The 15,813-nt window shown below is 41.3% G+C and overlaps 1 protein-coding gene across 1 annotated transcript in view; it reads right to left on the bottom strand.

Moving 5' to 3' along the window:
- The window catches only part of LOC137141174 (gamma-aminobutyric acid receptor subunit rho-1), a 66,472-nt gene extending 54,047 nt beyond the window's left edge, over positions 1-12,425 (bottom strand). Inside the window, exon 1 of the mRNA XM_067530007.1 lies at positions 12,322-12,425. Within this exon, the coding sequence (XP_067386108.1) occupies positions 12,322-12,425 (104 nt within the window). The remainder of the gene's footprint in view (positions 1-12,321) is intronic.
- Positions 12,426-15,813: the final 3,388 nt, after the last annotated feature.

The raw sequence follows: 15,813 nt of genomic DNA, 5'->3' as shown, positions 1-15,813 counted from the left end.
TCTTGTTTATTTCAGAAACCAGTGCATAAGAACTGGAAGTGATTTCTGCATTTTGGACAAAGTGAAATTTGGGACTTGGGAAGGCAACATTAAAAATAAATTTAATAATTAAGATGAAAAGGGTTAAAGGCACAGAAGAGCTATTTTGACAGTGTAGTTGTTGAGATAGTGTTGACATGTATTTCTGGCAAATTATCAGAGTAAACAGGGATGGTAGTGATAAAGAGATGAGGTTTGTAAATGTATTTCTTTTCTCCTAATGTTTTCTATCCATCAGTTATAAAACATTTCAGCATTTTAGAAAATATACTTTTAAATGTGTTTGGTGAGCATCTACCATTAAAAATCATTAATAAGACACTACGCGATAACAGACAGGCCAGTAAATCAGTTTTGCCCACTTTGGAACACACTCAAACACCACGGCTCATCAAATTTAACTAGAACTCAAACATTGAGGTCGCATCCCACTTACAAGAGAGACTAAGATCAGACAAGAACAAATATCTGATAGGGTGAAAATGGAGAGAGAAATTAGAATGAGAAACAAATACAAGGAGAGTCGGGAAAAGGAACAGAGAAAGTGAGAGAAATTATAATGAAAGAATAAATACAATATATACAGAGTATACACATGCCAGCTTAACTTTGGGGGGTTCTTCTTTTCCCCTAAACAAAGCATAGGATTTTCCTATAGTTTGAGAAGCAGGTTTGTTTTTAAACTAAATCATCCTTGGAGTTAAAAACCCATGGATTTAAATTACAGTAATAAAAGGATTGCTAGCTTGAACTATTTTGGTGAATCAAAAATAGTCTGAGAGGTGTGTTTCTCTGTAATTACATGCAGGGTGAGATGCATTCTATCCTGATAAAAGTGAGTAGCTGAATGGAATGGAATAGGTAGGCTGACATCTGTATTAACGGCTTAAAAATGCAAGATAAAAGCAAGACCGCTCAGTATCAAATGATATAATCAAGGACCTTAAAAGCTTGGATAAGGCATTTGCTGGAGGACCAAGAGACAAGCATTTTGCAACATATTAGTATTCATTTACAGATCTAATAGGAAACTGGCCACTTTTATACATAGCAGATGAATTACATGATCTTTTGTGCTGCCACCATATAGTCCTCCCTGACTTGTATACTCCTTTGGGTAAAGAGGGCTGTTTAAATATATCTTAAACTACTAGTAAAAAGTGTTTGTCGTGGCACTGTAACGCTATACTAAGCTATAATGGCATTTCAGCACAGTGTAATGATGCAACATCATCAGATCTTACCACAAGATCACAATGGTGAGTTTTCAAACTCTTGTTCTGCTTAAGCTGTCCCTGGCTTGAAGTACGAAACATGTACACATGATGTACATGCACCTTGGAATGAATAGTTATAAATATAGAAATATAGCTTTTTGCGTTCCTTTAGAGTTGCATTCTCTTCACCCTTTCATATTGCTCATATCTATAGCTGATTGCTAATGTGCTTGGTCACACTGTGAAGAAACATTCAATTTCAAAGCTAAACATGTATGGTAACTGTAACCTTCATAACATATAGCTCTGGTTGTTTTGGGTTTTTTAAATGTAGATACTTTTTTTTCAACATTCTCCAGTTTTTACAATTCAGAATTCATTGAAATTTCAAAATTCAATTGGCGTTAAAACGTTCAATTTGTGTTTCATGCTGTTGGATGCACAAATGATTGTTTTACGGTTACACATCTGCCCTCTTTAATTTGATAAATATAAATAAAAAATTAAAAGGGGACACTGTCTCCAGGGGTTGATATTGAGATAAAGAGCATTTCTTCTTTAGGTCACCAGCCCATCTCCAACTGAGATTGATAATGATTTAAAGTTATCATCTAACAGCTGGCTAATAGCCTATATGGTACAAGTGGGTGGTCACTGTCCTAGTTCTTGATAGAGAGGTATACACATCCCAAAACACAGTTCTAAATTATACTAATTTGGCAGTCCCAGCAGAGAGGCTGAATGAGAACCCCAAGGAATGAATGAGTGAATGAACTACCCTGTGATGGGGTGTTCACTCCCACACAACTCCTGAGCAGATTAATGTGGGCCAGAAGGAGCCAATTAATCAACTGCACCTGAGGCTTGACAGGGAGTGATAAAGACTAATTCCAAATGAAACCTGGGGTGGAGATCTGGGTTAGGATCATCAAGTGAAGATGTGAGATGAGCCAGAGGCTGCAGGGAAGGGGCCTGCAGTTGGTCCCTAAATAGAAAGGGAGTTGGTCAGGGACAATGGGGGAATAATTTCTGGGCTCCTGCTCTGGGCTAGGGAGTGTGGCAAGAGGCTGAGAGGGATGAAATAGCTATGGGGAGCAGAGGATGCTCTGGTGGCAAACCCAGAGATAGAGAAGTGAGGTAGGAAGGGGTTAGGAAAACAGCAATAAGGAGTGAGACTGAGCAGACTTGGATTGCTAGTCGCAAGGCTCCTCAGCTGGAACCTGGAGTTGCAGATTGGCTGGGGTTCTCTTATCAGCCACTGGGAAGTGGCACAGGACTTAGGCAGTCTTCCATTCCACCTCTGAGGTGGTACCTGGATAGCTTGTCTAGAGGGACTGTGACACCCTGGATAGTGTATAGTGACCGGGCCGGAGGGGTGAGTCACAAAGAGGGAGCACTTTGGGTCAGAGAAAGAGGGAGCACAAGGTGAGCAACCAATGACATTTGTTCTGTGGGGCAGACCTAGCCACGAGGAGGTGCATATGCAGTGAGCGAGCCCTTTACATACCCTTTTCCCCCCTTGAGCTGGTTCCATGGACCCATGCTGGCAGAGCAGTGCTAAGAAGCATGTGCTGCTGCTACCACCCATGTGGCAATGGTTTAGTGAATAGAATGCTGAAGTGTCCAGGACTGGCAACCTTTTAGAAGCGTTCACATTCAATCGTAGCAGTAAAAATGAGCAGTCATAGAAGTAAAAATAACAACTAAATGAAAGTGCATTTGTGCCAGTCAATCACACATGCTAGTTTGTACTGTCAGCCTGAGAAACTTTGTGTGCTTGGTGTAATAATATACACGTTTCTTAGTAGTTCCAGCAATATTTTTCTTCTGCTTTTCATGTTTAGCAAATGTTACTTTATGTAACTGATTCCTAAATTAAAAGGAAAAAAAGAAAAGAGATGGGGAATGTGATGGGATGTAAACCCCTGGTGATACTAAGGGGGTTAACAAGAGCCTGGGAGCTCAATGGTTCAATGGTTGAGCACAGTGGCTCTCAACCAGAGCTGAGCAGAGGACTTCCAGGGGTACATCCACTCATCTAGATATTTGCCTAGTTTTACAACTGGCTACATAAAAAGCACTGATGAAATCAGTACAAACTAAACTTTCATATAGACAATGACTTGTTTCTGTTTCTCGATACACTGAAATGCAAGTACAATATTTATATTCTAACTGATTTATTTCATTATTGTATGGTAAAAATGAGAAAGTCAGCAATTCTTCAGTAACCGTGTGCTGTGACACTTTTTTGGATTTTAAGAACTGAGTTGGGACTTGGCTTGAGGCTGTGGAGCTATTGTTTGTTGGACTTTTGGTTACTCCTGAGTGGGTGAGATTTTCAAGTGACCTGGCCAGGTGGCTGAGTCATGAGAAGAAGCAGCAGGGTCGGAGCAGCTATCAACAAGGGGTGATAGATAAGAGCCTGCTATGCCACATCAAGCCTTGAAGGGGCATCTCTGGTGGTGAGTGACTCTCTTACAGGGAGGAGCAAGGTGGCTTTTACTGTGTAATGGGAGGGTGATGGAGGATTCATGTGGCTTATTTATTTTTAAACTTGCCTATGGGGTTATATTGGTAACTTGATTGCAGGGCACAAGGGTGGTGAGGTGAATGAGACACTCTTATCAAGATATGTTCTTCTATCCCCTGAAAAAGCTTCAGAACCCCTGAGTTAAAACCAGGTGTACACACACAGGTATCTGTTGAATGCTGCTTTATTAGCAGAGACTGGAGAAGCCTGCTGGGCACACATCCTGAACTAGTCTACACAAGATGACTAGCTAGGAGTCTCCAGTTACAACCTGGTGTCTTTAAAGGGACATTCCATTGCAGAGCTTAGGTTTTGTCATTTATTTTTAAATTTAAATTTACTGAGGGTTTTTATCTTATTTTATTTTTGCACGACCATCGAATGCCTTCTAGGTTCTGTGATTTAATGCTGCTTAGTGTGTATGAATCTGAAGCTGTGGAATGTATTGGTAAAGGCTAACTTCTGATATGACTTGTTTGAATTGGGAGTAACAGCAAAAAGTGAGGTCTAGGTCTAAAACAACTCCTAGCAAAAGTGAAGAGTGGAGGGAGCATCAGAGAAGATATTAATCTGTATGAACTGTATGTGTGATCATTATATACCGCAGATGGCTCCCACATAAATGAGAGACAGGGTGGAGCCTATTATGCTACACTCATGACTTAAACAAGCAAAAGCAAGGAAATTTAATATTAACCCTGAAAATGTATTTCAACGTCGGATGCTTCTGGGGCCTCCAAATAATGGGTCAAGCTGTAACTCCGAATTAATTTGAATTTGTTTTTTAAACCCAGAGTTTCACTTTATTTTGATGTTAGTTGAAAGTATTATTAAAAGGAGAAACTCTGCCATGCAGATGTATGAATATGACTTGGGAAAGCAAAGTTATGGTTTGTAGTGCAAGCAACTATTTCAGCTGTTATAACTTCTCTCCATTGAAGGAAATGTGGGACAACTTGCACCACAGTAGCAGAAATAGACTTCCTATGTGGACAATATAGTGAAGTGAAATAACATGGACAGGAAATAACAAAATATGGTGAAGAGATAAGTGTTGTAGATACTACTTCCCCCTCCCCACCCCTTTTTTAAAAGACAGCATGCATATATTTGCATAACAAAACCTACCTTGTAGGGTGGTACGTGTCTGAGGGGGGACTGTAACCATGTGTGACCCGTCCGTGCCTAGGGTAGCCACCTGAAAATGCCAAGGTCAGGGCAGGCTGCAAAAGGAGAGCAGATTCTCCCAGAACTGGTGGGTGACACTGAAGTCTTACTTCCCAACCAGCCACAAACAGTGCTTCTGATTCCCCACACTGGTTATCAAGAAGCCAAAATAAAAATATACACAGCCCCCTTTACTGCATTTCAGTCTCTGGCGCCCAATCATCCAGTAGGTCCAGTAAAGAGATCAGTTTTTTAACTCTATGCTCTTTACCAAAAAGGTTCCTCCTGACCCCAAAGGGTCAGCCACAGTACCAGATCAATATAAGTTTGGGTCTTACCCAAAATACCACGCTGCCAGCCAATCCTTTAGTAACTGAAACTGAAGGTTTATTATAAAAAGAAAGAAACAAACTATAAGAGAAATGTTAAAGGATTAAAGCAATCAGACACATACAAATAACTGGAAAGTCCAAATATATCAGTAGAACTAGTAGAACTATGGCATTTGCAGGCTTGTATAGTCCCTCTGGTATACATCCAGTACCTGGATCGGTCTCAGTCCTTTGTTTCACAGCTTCAGTAGATGAGTTGATCCAGAGTCTTGGTGACTCATCAGGTATATCCCTGGCTTCTCCCCTTGGGCCCATTGTACCTGTGAATTTCCTTAATGGGCCATTAAGCAGGCTAGTGCTGCAGCCATCCTGTCTTGGGTGTTGCCCAGACACAGCACAACTTGAAATACAGATAGATCAACCATATCCATATCTTCCATTACACATGAACATAAACATTATCATCTTACTTAGCATATTATAGCCTTTCTAACAGTACCTGACACGGCATATCTCACATGAATTATGATTTTGACATACTGATGTTAAATAATATAATAAATGCCTCCCCACCCTCCCACTCTAGCCAGCATGACACCATGGCTTCAAGATTTTAATGTTAAAAGATATTTTTTCTAATGGTCAGCTATGGAAATGTAGCCTGGGCTCAGACAGCTTGGGCTTCTTTTTTTTATTGCTCATTTTCACCAGTAATAATTCCACAGATCTAAGTAGGCTGTCAAAAACACTTGTGTAGTCCTAGTGTTCTTTAGATTATCTCCTCAGTGACACTTATGCAGGCCTCTTTTCTACAAAGGGTTTCAACAGGTGTAATTGACTAGAACTTAGTAAGCAATTCTGTTTGATGCTTAAATTCTCTGCTTCCTTGCTTTGCAGTGTTGGCTTTATGAGACTAGCAGAGGTAAAAAGCATTATGGCTGGTCCATAGTGGGAATTTATATTGGCATAGCTACATCTCTGAAGGAATGAAAAATCCACACCCGTTAAGAGATGTAGCTATGCTGATCTAACCCCTAGTGTAGAGAGCACTAGATCGACCGAAGAATTCTTTGGTCAACTTAGCTACTGCCTCTCAGGGAGGTTGATTACCTAAGCCAATGAGAGAACTCTTCCTGTCTGTGTAGATCGTGTTTTCACTGAAGTGCTACAGCTGCGCTGCTGTAGTGGTTTAAGTATAAACATACCCTCAGACTTATTTGTATCATTGGCGTCAACACACATGACTGACTTAGTGCAGAGAGCAGTTCTGCTGGGCAAAAAAGTGTCATTTTTACATAGTTGCTCTTCAGAGTAAAAGTGCAACTCGGGCGACCATCCTGGGGACTGGCAAAAATTGGTAGTCTAGTCTTTGATTACATGGCAAACAAGATTGTACCATAAACTACTACTTTAGAGACTCATGTATTAGAGGTGGTCTAAAATGCAGATTTCACTGTGTGTGCATACTGTATCTAGTTGATGGCCCGCTTTACTATTTTTCTCTTCAGCTTGTGGTGTGCTGTAATAAGTTTTTTAACAAGTTCCAGTTCAAGTTCAAGGACACAGTTCTTAGGTTCACTACAGCCCCTTTGCAACACTCCATCAGTGCAAAACAACCCTAAAACTCAGCGTGGGGGGGCAATCGTGGGTGGTGTAGAGCCAGTAGAGTAGCTCTACCTTCCCCCCATCCACCCTTTGCAAGCCCTGCCAGAGGGGACATGACTGGGGGAAGAGGACATATCCAGAGAGCTGCCGCTCTCTGACTACTGAGTGTTGCCATCTCTTGCAACATTGGATGTTTTTCTTAAAGCCACAGCTCCTGGCGTAAAGCAAATCACGTGAGGCTATCGCTTTTTAAAAATCCATTTTTATTTCTCAAGGTTGCAGAAAAAGCTTGAAAATGTGACCCAAGGGCTAAAGGCTCAGAAACCAGAAGACAAATAAAAAGAACCTGACATTTATTGGATTAAAAACCAGGATTTGTTTTTAAAAGATCTCATTGTTTTGTTTTTTTGGGGGGGGAGGTGTGGTGGCATAATGTCTGTCTCATGATCTTTGAATGATGCTGCTGCCGCTTTTCCTGCTGAAGGTCGTGGTGGCAGCTTCAAGGCCTCCCTTTCCTCCACCACAGGTCCCAGCTCCTCCTGAGGGGTTCTCAGACATTCCCAGGCCAGCCAGGATATAAAATATTTTAACTGTATGGTGCTTTTTATCACGGATCTTTATTTCCTTAGCCTCTTCAATAAATACACAAGTATAGTTACCAAAGAGCTGGCACGCCTCTCAAATGCTGCAAAAATATAAGTCTATGTAATACTCAAGGCAGAAGACTATATCAGATACGTGTGTTGTCTGAAGGCACCTGGCACCAGACATAATCACTAGCGCCACCCACAGGCTGTAGAGAGAGAGCTTATGCCTTCTCTATTCAGGAGCTTCTGGGAGCTGGTTTGGCTCTGGAACAGGCAAGGCCAGCCCTGAAACCATTGTAATTGGCACTACGTTGTCAAGGTGCAGGACTATCTTGATCTGTCTTGCTACCCAGGCAAGCCTGCCTTTGTGATAGATGGACCCCTACCCACAGAATCACAATATTCAGGTTATTCCCAGTTCCAAAGGACCAGTCACTTACCCCAGATCACTTTTTTTCCTCTGACCTCTTACCAAAGGCAATGCTTGTACTCAATCCTATATTAAACTAACTAAAGATTTATTAACTAGGAAAACAAAATAAGTTCTTTACAAGGTTAAACACACACACACATGCATGTGTTAGTCTTTGCTTTCAAAAAGTACTAGAAGTTGCAGTACTGTGCAAGTTCTGTGTGTCCTTTAGGGCTAACCCCATCCCTTGCTTATTTTTAGAAATATTGCCCTCTCCATGTTCCAAGCAGCTGAGGAATAGTTTCTTCTGGTTAGGGATTTTTATTCCTTCTCCCTCCCTGCCCCACCATGAGTTCAAACTGATGGGATCAGGGTTTGTGCATATCTTTCATGAGTGAGAAGAGAGCAATCAACAAAGTCTTTTGTTATTCCACAATGGTTTGTTTGGTGCCTTATGGGTCTTCTGGTGGGCAGGCGATGACGCCTCTTGTGATAAACTAATATTTCGCAGTTGGTAAGGCATCTCTCTTGACTGTGTGGGTTTCCAGTTACAAAGCAAACAGTTACTTATAACCTGGGATACAGACATTATAAGTGAAATTAATGCATGCAGCAACTCAGAATCATTCCATAAAGCCTAAACACATTCTCAACTTAATGTCTGTTTTACCACGATTAACACATGGGCGAGCCAGACTGGTTTCCAGCTATGCATTTGTCAGTGTTCAGTGATGCCTAGGAAACTCAGCGTGAGTGGGCACCTGGTCTGCTATCACAACACCATTCCATTTAGTCTCAAAGACAGAAAAACCCCAAGCACTTTCAGAGTTAAGGTTGAAACGCCATCCTTCATACAGCCTCTTAGTTTGTGCATGGTTCAGATTGAGATTACAATATTTCATTGAAAATGATACTGTTCTATGTGTAGAGAGCCTGAAATCAGAAGAACTTGAATTTTGGCCTTTCCTGCATTTCATTAATTTAGGGACTAACCCAACCTTAAACTGAATAAAAAGCCAAGTTGCTCTAAGTTCTTGTACAAAATGAATTTTAAAGGTTGACTCGGAGCCGCGGGAGTAGCGCTTGAAACAGAAGTGCTGAATGACAGCCTTCACCTTAGCTACTACTTCTGAAATTGTGTCGGAGAGGGGCTCTCCTGAATTGCTTTGCCTCCCAGGGCCCAATTGTTCACTCTCAGTGCAGGCAGGACTTTCTGTAAAATCAAAGGGAGTCTTATCTGCATCAGGGTTGGCTCATTTGAACATCTGTTTTAATACAGAGAAATATGAGGTCATTACGTCTCAGAACAGAGAATGTAGGCCATGCAAGATGGAAGACTGTCCTCGGATGCAGTGACACTGAAAAAGGATTTTAAAGGCACATGGTCCTTGGATGTGTAAGCAGAGAAACAGCAAATAGCCATAGGAAAGCGGTATTAGCAAAACCATTACTTCAATATTGTGTCCATTTCAGGTGCCAACAATTGCAAAAGGACATTGAAAATTGAATGGGTTCAAACAAGCCCTACGAGAATGATTACAGGTCTGGAAAACATGCCTTATAGCAAGAGACTAAAGAAGCTCAATTTACTTAGTTTGGCTGCAAGAAGATTAAGAGGTGACTTGATTACATTCTACAAGTACCTAGGTGGGGAAGAGAGATCTGATTGTAGAAGACTCTTTAATCTATCCAAAAAAGGCATAACAAGACCCAATGGTTGTCTAGCTTCAGCTTTCCAAATTTCAACTGGAAATAAGGTGTAATTCTTTTTAAAAGTGAGATAACGAACCACTGCAACAATAGCCATAGGGCTGTGGTGGATTCTCCATCTCTTTTTCTTTAAATCAAGCCTGGATGTATTTCTAAAAGAGATGCTACAGCTCAAAAAAGTTATGAGTTTGATGTGGCAACTACTATATCAGGATTTATAGCCTGTTGTATCAGAGGTCAAACTAGAAGATGATCCTAATTGTCAGCCTCTAGCCTTAAAATCTCTCCCCTCTCTGTAGCTGGAATAGGTGGCATGTATGGTGTGTTCCTATAGTCTGGTGATGCTTGGCTGCTGGAACAGCCTGTTGCAGCCTTCAGTTATGCCAAATTGCCTCAGGAAGATCGGTCCTACACAGTGATCCAGGATCAGGGAGCACAAAAGTTGCTTAAGGTGGTATCCCAGCTGAGTGGAGTCCTGCTGGACTGCAACTTGGGATCTGGCCCTGTGTGATTGGGCCCTCAAATAGATCTGCTTGATTGGCCGAAAATCTTGCTTTGCTGATCAGCCCCATCACCCATGGGCCATTGGAATGTGCATACTTATTAAGTGATTCTGTTGGAACTATTTTAATATCCTGTTTTATCTTGTGAATCAAGTTCTTTATCCCTTTTCCCCCCTACTTCCTTGCCCTCTCCATTACTACTACATTCTTTTGTTTCATGTTTCTTCCTTTTTGTAAAAATAGAGACATACTTCTAGACCCTTAACTATTGCAACACTTCCAGATGTTGATTCTGTACAACGAACAAATCTATGTGCATATATATAAGTATATAAATTGGAACAGTGTACTTTGCATGTATTCGTTGAGAGCTTTCCTTTGAGTAACGGTCACAGAGAGCACTTTCATTGTTTCCCCATGTAATCGACTCCTTAGATCAGAACAGGCTGTGCACAGGAGAGAAGGGTGCCAGGCACCCCTCCACCTCCATTTTGCACCACTACAGAAGGATGGGACACAGCTCCGGGCCTCAAACTTCTCTAGTTGCATGGACGGCTCGAGACTATTCCCACTCTTGGAGCTAACCATCCCAAATTGTGCAGAGAGGAGGTGTGGTTCAAGGTGTGCTCCCCTCCACACCAGCCAGCAGTGGTGCCACCTCACTTGGACTCTCAGAGCTTGGTTCAGAGCTCTTGGTGGGGCAATGAAACCGCACAAGGCACAAAGAACAGTCTGTTTAACTTCAAGTGCTACCTGAATACGTCACTTTCCCTTTGGCATGTACCTCTTAACATCTCCCCTCACTATGATTTATTATTTCACTTAACTGTATTTTACACTAAGTGCTTGGGGATAGATCTCTAATAAAGAGGCCAGAAACAGCTGCATTATGTGTTTATGCAGCTTTATACCACTTGTACACTGTGTTTTTGTTCAACCCGTTAAAGCTGCCAGTATGCACCTTGCCATCTACTTTGTTAGTGCCAACTACAGTGTGGTAGAACAGCTCTGTCATTTTAGTGAACTTGAAGGGAAACACAAATGGATGGCATTGTTTCAGTGTCCCTTGCAATATATCCATTTGGGTTTCTTTATGAGCAGGAGCTACTGCATCCATTTTCCCACTTTTATTTCCAGCTATGTGACATCACCGTTGAGCCCATTTCACACTTTACAAGATGGACATTAACACTGCACTAGTTCTGTAATAGGATAGTCCGGCTCTTTTTCAAGACTGCAGAAAAGGGGAGTATTTGAAGACAGTCAGGAACCACAGTTCATTCTCTGATCATTTTCCCCTAACATGGATGTTTATAGAAATGGCTTGCATACCTCTTGATGGACGCTGCTACATCTCTAGTAACAGTTCATACCCCTCAAAGCTATTTTTTCTCATGGTAATTAAGATAGCGTTGGCGTTAGTTCAGCGTTGCTGATGGGCAAAAACGATTGTAGGGAAGGGAAACCGTCTCAATCTGTGTTGGGCAGCTTCAGTAGATAACATTTTAAACACTGACTTCTTAGAAGACATAAGCCAGTGATAACCTCCAGACAAGTGTGCAGAATTTTTTTTCTCCTGCAATATCCCCTGGTGCTTGTCTACTTGCCTGTAAGCGTCATGTTATGTAATTATTTTTACTAGACCTCATCATTTTTTACAAAACAGACTGAGTAGTCCAAAAACTCAACATGAAACTGCCCTAATATCTGGAAAGTTTGCTCCAACCAAAAGCTCCTAAATGTCTGTATATGGAGTACTGCAGGGGAGGGAGAAGCATGTAACCTTTTTGGAAACAACTGGACAATTGATCTTCAGGTTATTCAACCTCCTTTTTTGTTCACAGGCATAACTGATTGTATTCCTGTAGTCTACAGAAACGGAACTAATAACTTTTGTATCCACTCTTCTAAATACCCCAGCATTCTATTGCAATAAACAATCAACACTTCCTCCTTTCCTTCCCCAAAGCTGCTAAAATCAAGAACAAGCAGATGCCATGTTAAACCAGATTCTTGGTACTAGTGGTTTTGGACGTAGAAAATGTAAAACTACCAGTCATTGGAGGAAAATAAAAAGCCAAATATTTGTTGGTCAGATAACAAACCTGAATATGCTGCATATACAAACTTCAGAGGTCTGAATTAGGAATAAGATAGTTATCTGCAATGTTGCATTTGCCCAAATTGTATATATCTGAATTTACAAGGAGACTCACCTGCCCTTCTTATATACCTCATGTATTTCTTTTCCTTGCCGGTGAGCTCTGCATTCAGTAGACAAAACCCATCCCCACAACAGCAAGAAGATGCTAAACTGCATTTTATAGACCGTCAATATGATACTCTAGGGTCTTATATCCAGAAATAGTCCACACAAGAAAACCAAAATGTAGATTCTGTTTCTCTTTTTAAGACATTATCAGTCTCTTCGTTATTGGAAGGATGTTTACTCATACAAAAAATCATCCTGCAGTATTTAATCTGTACAGAGGGGAAAGCAATTTTCACTAAACCTATAAATCCCTCTACGTCAGATGGCAGGGATTTTCGAACAGTGTAGAACTCACGTATTCTCACAGAACAATTTTTTTTTGTTTAAACAGGCTATTGTATAAATTGGTTTAAAACAAAACCTTTCAGGTATTTTGGAAAATGGCATATATAACTCTCTGGTCAATCAAGGTAGTCTAGCTGATCACAGATTTCTTTATTTACTGATTTAAATGTACTTGTTAAATATGCGTAATACGATAGTCTTTCTTTATTAAACACCTATCTGTATCTGCTTCCAGCAGCTAATCATCATCATTTCTATCTAGCTTTTAAGATTCCTATTTTGATCTTTTCCTGGTTTTGCTTCATGCTTGCAGTGTGTGATGATGCCATTGTTTGATGTGCTTGCCTGTGTCACACTTCACTGCCAAGCTGTTTGGCCATACACAAGATCTATGGAAAATATCCAAATAGGGAGGTAAAGATGAGCATAGGGTGAGTCATTTATCCTCTCTGAAGTTAGATATTTATAAGAAATCGTGGTAGATTGTTACTTGCCTAAGCAAAGCAGACTAGAGAGTGACTGAGGGTGAAGAGAGCAACACAGGATTTCAATGGACTAGAAGGGAAAAAAGTGTTCTAGGTCGAAATTGTCTCCGATGTTAATTAAAATTAGAAATATCTGTTTGCATTTCTGTCCCTTTTCAGCCAACAGCTTTATCCTTCTCTTTGAAGTGTTCCAATGGCTCCCCATTATCAACTGCTTCAAGTTTAAATTCCTGTCTTCATGGCCTTATGAAGCTCTGTGCCTGTCTACACCTTATCTCTTATCACATTGCTACTATCCCTTGCATTTGCCATTGATGTTACCTTTGCCCTGGTTAGGGTGACCATACATCCCTTTTTGGCCAGGACAGTCCTTTTTTAAGCTCTGTCCCGGCCGTCCTGACTTTTTAGCCAAAACAGCTCATTTGTCTTGTTTGCTTTTTTCAGCTGATGAACAGTGGGCAAGAGCAAATGGGACAAATGCCTAGTTTTGCCTAAAAAAAGTGCAGTCCCACCCCTAGCAGGGAGTGGAGGGATGTGAGGTGGGGGGGCAAGCAGTGACGCCAGCCCCATGTGGGGTGGACAGGGCTTGGGCATACAGTGATGCGAACCTCACGCAGGATGGGCAGGGCTTGGGTGAATGGTGATGCCAGCCCCTCATTGGGGGAGACAGGGTGAGTGGCTTAGGCCAGCCACATAGGGCTCAAGAGAGAGGGATTGACAAGTGGTTTGGGCCAGTCCTGCGTGGTGTCCTGTTTTCCCTTCGGGAAATACGGTCACCCTAACCCTAGTCTTCCATTTCTTCCACAGCTGTCACCAATACTTTTCCTATTTTTAATGCCCTCTATGCATAGAATTCCCACCCTATATCAGGACAGCTAGTCACCACCGTCTTTTCATGAAGATCCCTCTTAAAGACATTGGCGACAGATTTGTGCCTGGTATAAACTGTCATAGCTCCGTTGACTTGAGTTGTCACAGTTCCATTGAACACCTCAGCTGGTATATAGAGTTTAAGGCTAGAAGGGACCATTAGGTCATCTAGCCTGACCTGTACATCACAGGCCACAAGAGAAAACAAAGACAATGCGTAGGGATGGGGGGCATGCAGGGTCACATGTCCTCCCTAGATTTCTGCCAGGGTTTATATTTTTATTTTTATTTCTCTTTTTGAGTGAGTGGGTTTGAAATATGTTCCCCTCCCCAGTCAACAGTTGTGTGTCATCTCTGAGAGAGAAGGTCTGTGAGGAAATAACTTTTATTGAATTAACTTCTGTTGTTGTAAGGGACAAGCTTTTGAGCTGCACAGAGCTCTTCTTCGGGTCTGGAGAAGAAAACCAGAGTATTCAAGCTAACTGCAAGGTGGGACACATTTTTAAACATAAGGAGTTCACACATGTTGTAGGAGACCACTTAAAATGAAGTGGGCAATTACAAGCAGAGCAGTCAGAGGGCAATGGGGGGTTAGTAGGCAGCAGAGTGTGACAAGTTATTGAATTGGGTCATAAAACCAGTGTTTCCGTCAAGTCTGTGGTTTTTAGTGTCCAGCAGAGTTACGAATTTAAGTTCCCACAACATTTAACCCAGTTATCCCTGTATGAAGCCCAATAACTTGTTTGGTTAAAGCAGATCTGCCAGAAAGGCATCTAGTCTTAATGTGATGACATCAAGAGACAGAGAATCCATCACTTCCCTTTGCAGTTTGTTCCAGTGGCTGATCACCCTCACTGTTTAAAAAATGTGCCTAATTTGAGTTTGTCTAGCTTCAGCTTCCAGCCACTGGCTTTTGTTGTGCCTTTCTCTGCTAGTCCTTTAATAACTGGGATTTTCTCCCTGTGAAGATGCTTGTACACTGCAATCAGGTCACCCGTCAATCTCTTTTAATAAACTCTACAGATTGAGCTCAGTCTCCCATTGTGAGGCATTTTCTCCAGCCCGTGAAACGTGTGGCTCTCCTCTGCACCCTCTCTAATTTTTCAGCATTCTTTTAAAAATAGGTACAAGAGAACTGTACATAGGGTTCTCATATCGATCTGATCAATGCCATATACAGATATAAAATCACCTCCATACCCCTACTCACTACTGCCCTGTTTATACATCCAAGGATCACATTACCCCTTCTTGTCACAGCATATCACTGGGGGCTCATTTCTGTTGCTTGTCCACTATGTTTCCTAAATCCTTTTCAGGTTCACTGCTTCCCAGGGTACAATTCCTCTTTCTGTAGGTTTGACCCGCGTTCCTTGTTCCTCGATGTAAAACTTTGCATTTGTCTGTATTAAAACACATTTTGTCTGAATGGGCCCAGCTTACTTAATGATCCAGATTGCTCTGTATGACTGTCCTGTCCTCCTCATTACTTATTACTCCATTAAGCTTTGTGTCATCTGCAAATTTTGTCAGTAGAGATTTTATTTTTACTTCCAGCTAATTGATAAAAATATTGAGTAGCCTAATTCCTAGCACCAATCTGTGTAGAACACCATTAGAAATGACCCCATTCAATGATGATTCCTCACTGACAACTATTTGTCATCTCAAAGAATGAAATCAGGTTTGTTTGACGACCTATTTTCCATAAAACCGTGTTCACTGTCATTAATTATTCCTATCTTTTAATTTTTTCTCAGCAGAATCCCATATCAAGTTTTTCTATTGTGCCCAGG

The sequence above is a fragment of the Emydura macquarii genome, unplaced genomic scaffold (genome assembly GCF_026122565.2).
Source record: "Emydura macquarii macquarii isolate MOO-44397 ecotype Brisbane River unplaced genomic scaffold, CSIRO-AGI_Emac_v2 contig_3019, whole genome shotgun sequence".
NCBI classification, from domain to species: Eukaryota; Metazoa; Chordata; order Testudines; family Chelidae; genus Emydura; species Emydura macquarii.
The sequence above is the reverse complement of the archived record's forward strand: the minus strand, read 5'-3'. Positions and strand labels throughout refer to the sequence as shown.